The sequence below is a fragment of the Sciurus vulgaris genome (assembly GCF_902686455.1).
Source record: "Sciurus vulgaris genome assembly, chromosome: 6".
Lineage (NCBI taxonomy): Eukaryota > Metazoa > Chordata > Mammalia > Rodentia > Sciuridae > Sciurus > Sciurus vulgaris.
The window spans coordinates 3,433,726-3,440,058 of record NC_136466.1 but is presented as its reverse complement, the minus strand read 5'-3'; the positions used below and the strand labels follow the sequence as shown (position 1 = coordinate 3,440,058).

The 6,333-nt window shown below is 41.1% G+C and overlaps 1 protein-coding gene across 1 annotated transcript; it reads right to left on the bottom strand.

Annotated features, from left to right (window-relative positions):
* Positions 1 to 5,388: 5,388 nt before the first annotated feature.
* Positions 5,389 to 6,333, bottom strand: LOC306663354 (olfactory receptor 2L13-like; the record flags this gene model as incomplete). Its single annotated transcript, XM_079143753.1, has 1 exon — positions 5,389 to 6,333. Exon 1 carries the CDS (start codon positions 6,325 to 6,327, stop codon positions 5,389 to 5,391), a length of 939 nt encoding a protein of 312 aa, XP_078999879.1. The 5' UTR covers positions 6,328 to 6,333.

The window sequence follows — 6,333 nt, the reverse complement described above, 5'->3', positions numbered from 1 at the left end:
AGAAATAGAGCAAGCAATCATGAAATTCATCTGGAAGAAAAAGAAACCAAGAATAGCTAAAGCAATCCTTCGCAGGAAAAATGAAGCAGGGGATATCGCAATACCCGAACTTCAACTTTATTACAAAGCAATAGTAACAAAGACGGCATGGTTCTGGTACCAAAATAGACAGGTAGATCAATGGTACAGAATAGAGGACACAGACACAAACCCAAATAAATACAACTTTCTAATACTAGACAAAGGAGCCAAAAATATGCAATGGAGAAAAGATAGCCTCTTCAACAAATGGTGCTGGGAGAATTGGAAATCCATATGCAACAGAATGAAACTAAACCCATATCTCTCACCCTGCACAAAACTCAACTCAGAATGGATTAACGACCTTGGAATCAGACCAGAGACTCTGCAGATTATAGAAGAAAAAGTAGGTCCCGATCTTCAATATGTCGGGCTAGGACCAGACTTCCTTAACAGGACTCCCATAGCACAAGAAATAAAAGCAAGAATCAATAACTGGGATAGATTCAAACTAAAAAGCTTTCTCTCAGCAAAGGAAACTATCAGTAATGTGAAGAAAGAGCCTACAGAGTGGGAGAATATCTTTGCCAATCATACTTCAGATAGAGGACTAATCTCCAGAATCTATAAAGAACTCAAAAAACTCTACACCAACAATACAAATAATCCAATCGACAAAAGGGCTAAGGAAATGAACAGATACTTCACAGAAGAAGATGTACAAGCCATCAACAAACATATGAAAAAATGTTCAACATCTCTAGTAATAAGAGAAATGCAAATCAAAACCACCCTAAGATTCCATCTCACCCCAGTTAGAATGGTGATTATCAAAAATACAATCAACAATAGGTGTTGGCAAGGATGTGGGGAGAAAGGTACACTCATACATTGCTGGTGGGGTTGCGAATTAGTGCAGCCACTCTGGAAAGCAGTGTGGAGATTCCTTAGAAAACTTGGAATAGAACCACCATTTGACCCAGCTATCCCACTCCTTGGTCTATACCCAAAGGACTTAAAATCATCATACTACAGAGATACAGCCACATCAATGTTCATAGCTGCTCAATTCACAATAGCCAGATTGTGGAACCAACCTAGATGTCCTTCAATTGATGAGTGGATAAAGAAACTGTGGTATATATATACAATGGAATATTACTCTGCCATAAAGAACGATAAAATTATGGCATTTACAGGCAAATGGATCAAATTGGAGACCATCATGCTAAGTGAGATAAGCCAATCTCAAAAAATTAAAGGACGAATGATCTCGCTGATAAATGGATGATGACACATAAGGGGGAGGGTGCGGGGAGTTAGTGTTAGGGTTAGGGTTAGGGTTAGAGTTAGGGAGGGGGACAAGAATGGAGGAAGAAAGGACTGTTTAGAGGGAAAAGAAGGGTGGGAGGGGTGGGGGGGAAGGGAAAAAATAATAGAATGGATCAAACAATATTATCATATGTAAATTTATGATTATACAAATGGTATGCCTTTAACCCATGTACAAACAGACAAACAACATGTATCCCATTTGTTTACAATAAATAAAAAAAGAAAAAAAAAAGAAAAAAAAAATAAAAAGACTCCAGAACAGGCCTCACCTCAGCAAATTTAAAGTGATGTGTGAAAGATTGATTTTTGTTGCAAAGACTACTGTCATCAGAACTGACTGTTCTCAATAGATAGGAACAAGATCCATTTGACATGATGTTGAACAATTAACTAAACCTTTAAAACTGAAGTACAGCCATCCCTGGATATTTAAAAGAAATGAGCAATAGTTCCTTTTAATGGAATTTCACATTTACACTTGTGTCACAGACAGAGTCCTGATGCCTCTCAAATCTCAGTTAATTTTTCTTTGTGAGGTTCATATATAACCCTGGCTGCCAACATTGGAATGGCCTCTGTATCTTGGTCATCCTTACCTAATAACATTAGGTAAGTTGACATTTTACCTAATAACCAAACTCATCCATTCCAAATACATCAACACCAAATATAGGAGGGCACCACAAATTGGTCTCTTAATCATACAGCTGGGAACATCCACCAGGATTGGCACCAAAGCAGCAGGATTAGGAAGCTCTATGCACTGTAAATGTAGGCACAGGTTATTTCAGTTATCCAACATATCACTGACATGGTACTGACTTTACAAAATCATATGGGATCCCTGGCTTATGTTGTCCTGCAAAACTCATTAGGAAACAGTACCATTTCTATGTAAACCAACCAGGATTGTAAGAGACAGGGTTAAATGGTTCCATGGAAACCAGGAATATGGAGGGCAGGTCTGGATCTGGAGCTGTTTCGGATCTGCAACTGTGAGAATCACAATAGTAAGTTCAAAGATGTTACCTCTATAAACATTTATTTTGATGAGGAATTTTATCCCACAGCATATGTATAAACCCCTATGTTTTATTATCTGGACCCATTCAAGTACAATATAATGCCTCCCAAAAATGTGTTAAGGTACACAGGAAAACTTACGGTACAACAGTGGTCAATACATGTATGGCAAAGTCCAACACAAACTGTTATGATCCTCCAAAGGCCAGTAGTCACTGGCGCCCTGTATACTTAGAAGCACCATGGCGGGAGACCCCTTCAGCAGCATTCACGCAGGACCTGCTGGGACACGGGAAACCCTGCCCTACACACCTTTATCTGGTGGCTTAGAGCTGACGTGGTCATCTTGGCTGGCATATTCCCTCTGCACCCGCTGCAGTGGTGGCACCACATCTGCAGGCACAAACTACTCAGGACCTTCGACAAGTCCAAAGGAACTTTACAGAGGCCCAACAAACTCAAGTACATACTGACCAGGAAATTTTGAGCAAATGTCGAAAAGTGAAAGATTCTATGGCATGGCTAGGAGAATGAACACAGAACTTACTGCCATTATACCATTACCCAGTTTTGTGTTACTAGAGGTCCACATACTGATAAAACTGAGTTTCAATGGCAAATGTGGTAATCACTGAAGGAGGCTTGATCCTTTTCACAATGCTTCTTGGGATGTGTTGAAATCACTGTCTCAGGTTCTGGCATGGCTAATGCAAAATCAACTGCTTTTAATAATGAGATTTGGGGACGTTTGGTTCAAGGGATTTCTTAACCCTTTTAAGAACAGTTCTTCACACACGACCAGTTTATTAGGTAAAACTCTACTGGAAATTTTGTTGCTCTTCTTGTTTTGCATGGTCTGTTAAGTAGGATGAAAACAATTAAACTACCAGAAAAATACGACTCCAAAGTTCATCATGCTTGCTGCTCTGCCTCAAAGGACCCATAATCCTGAGTTCATGGAAATTGCACCCTGAATTTTAATGGGGCATGATGGCCTTTATTAAGGAAAAATAGAGTCCCAACTATATTACCAGTTATCTACTTTAAGTGTATGTTTCCTGGTATTTTAAAGAACATATACTGTTTGACACTGGAAAAGTGTTCCCTAGTAGTAGAAAATCAGTTATTCTTTACGTTTTCATGATAACCTTTCGTCTACCTATCCTTAATTTTGTACCAAAACAGTATCATAGTGAAGTGACAGACCCAGGTTAAATTACCTGCTGGGAACATATTGGGTGCTCACCGACAGACTCTCTGAATCTACAGAAAGTGGGCATCCCCTATGATGACCTCCAGGCCCCCACCAAATATGCCCCTGTCCCACCTCAGCCATGGGGTCTCCGTGTTCTGTTCCTGAGCTCTGAGAGGAGGGGCATTTCCACTTCACCCTTCTCAGCAGGAAGCAGCCAGGTCTGCTATCAATGCCCCAATTCATTCTTTCCTTTCAGAGTCTGGAATAAAGGACATGAAAAGTAAAAACCCCAAGAGACAGAGTGACCTAGGAAGAGGGAGAGGGAGGGAAGAAGACAAACATTTTTGCTTTCCCAAAAATTCCTAGGGAAAGAATGCGAATATTCACCCTTTCCTAGTGAACATGAATCCTAGAAGGGAGAAAAATCAAAAACAATAAGTCCCAGAGCTGTCAGATAAGCAATGAGCTCTGGGCTCTAAACTTTAACAATGAGTTTCTCCTTCTTCACGGCCCAAACCAGCATGTTCTGATCAAGTCTCTAATGATTAAGTCACCCTCATTGTAACCCAGAAAACAAAATTTCCTCTTGTAGAGAGTGGACATTTCCTGTTTTTTGTTTTTAATAAACCAGAGCTTGAATTCAGGTTCACATGGCCACTGAGCCACATCCCCAGCCCTATTATGCACTTTATTTAGACAGAGTCTCACTGAGTTGCTTAGCACCTCACTTTTGCTTAGGCTGGCTTTGAACTCCCTCTCCTGCCTCAGTCCCCCAAGCTGCTGGGATAACAGGCATGTGTCACTGCCCCAGAAATTGAGGCCATTTTATACCCCCAAAATGAGCCCCTTGAATGCCTGATTGACTCTGCAGCTGCATAAACAGCATTACTGATCCATGAGGTCTGCTCCCATCTCAAGTACTTTGTGCTCCTTTAGTCAGCTTTCTCACTGCTTCACTGAACCATCTAATGAGCACATTTATAGAGGAGGAAGTATTAATTTTTGGACTGATGGTTTCACAGGTTTTAGTGCATAGAAGGCCAGCTCCATTCTTCAGGACTGGACCTGAGGCAGAACATCATGTAGCAGAGGGAAGCAACTTGCATCTGCTGGAAGCAAAGAGAGTATTTCCACTCTCCAGATACAAATATGTACTGCAAAGTCATGCCCCAATTTCAGTCTCCTCCTGTCACACCCTACCAGGTCAGTTACCACTGAGTTAATTCCTATCAGGGGTTTAAATCACTCACTGGGTTAAGCCTCTTACATCTGAATCATTTGTCTTCTTAATCTTCTTGCATTGTTACACACGTGAGCTTCCGGGGACACCTCAAATTGAAACCTTAACACTACTCAGAGACCGTGGCCCCATTAGATCAAGGAGCACATGAAATATGAAAATACAGTTTGCTATGGGTTATAAATTTCACACAAAAATATGCAAAATTTGAATGAAAGCAAGGTTTAGAAGCACAGTCAGGATTAATTTCAAATATATAGATATGATAAATATCAACATCAGTACAAATATTATTATATTATTATATTATTTCAAAGATATATACCAACAGTGCAGTATAACATTAATTTGTAATAATAAAATTAAATATAACATTTTTAATCTATAAATTTTAATAAATATTATAATTGAACATAACAATAACTGTATCATCTGATCAATTATATTAATAAATATATTACTAAAATTCTAATTACATACGTAGATCCTATTATAATCCTATTGGTCAGTGCTGCTCTAGAGTGCGCTACTCAACATCGAAATAAACCATGCAGAGGAGCAAGGACAGCCGTGCTCATGTCTTCCTGGAGGAGAACATCCCACACACTCTTCGCATCGCCCCCAAGACCTCCTTGTTCCTCAGGCTGTAGATGATGGGGTTGAGCATGGGGGTGAGGATGGTGTAGAAGACAGCCAGGCTCTTATCCTCTGTTGGTGAGCGGAGACTCCTGGGCCGGAGATACGTGTAGACAAAAGGTGCATAGTAAAAGGTCACCACAGTCAAATGTGTGGAGCACGTGGTGAAGGCCTTTCTCCTTCCCTCTTTTGAGCGCATGTGGAAGACAGCAAAGAGGACCCGTCCATAGGAGGCAGTAATCCCAAGGAATGGAAGAAGGAGAAACACAACTGTGCTCCCAAAAATTGTGTACTCATAGACCCAGGTGTTCATACAGACCAGAGGCAACATGGTTGGAACCTCACAGAAAAAATGATTGATGGCCCGGGACCTGCAGTAAGGAAGATGAAGAGCATAGATGGTGTGCACCAGAGAGTGAATGGAGCCCAGTGTCCATGTTGCAATGATCATCTTCAGACACCTTATTTTACTCATATGGATGGGGTAGTGGAGGGGGTGGCAGATGGCCACAAAGCGATCATAGGCCATGGAGGCCAGGAGTAAGCCCTCAGAACATGCAATGGTTACAAAGAAGAACATTTGCACACCACAACCCAGGAAGGAAATGGTCTTCTGTCCAGACAGGAAGTTGATGGCCATCTTAGGCACCGTTGTGGAGATGTACATCAGGTCCATGAGGGAGAGCTGGCTGAGGAGAAAGTACATGGGGGTGTGGAGCCGGGGGTCCAAGAATATGAGGGCAGTCATTCCTGAGTTCCCCAAACAGGCGAGGACAAACACAAAGATGATCAGGAGCAAGAGCAGTAAGCCAGTTTGGTTTGGGGGTAACAACCCCAACAAAATGAAATCATTTGATGTTTGGTTCCATTTCTCCATGAAAAT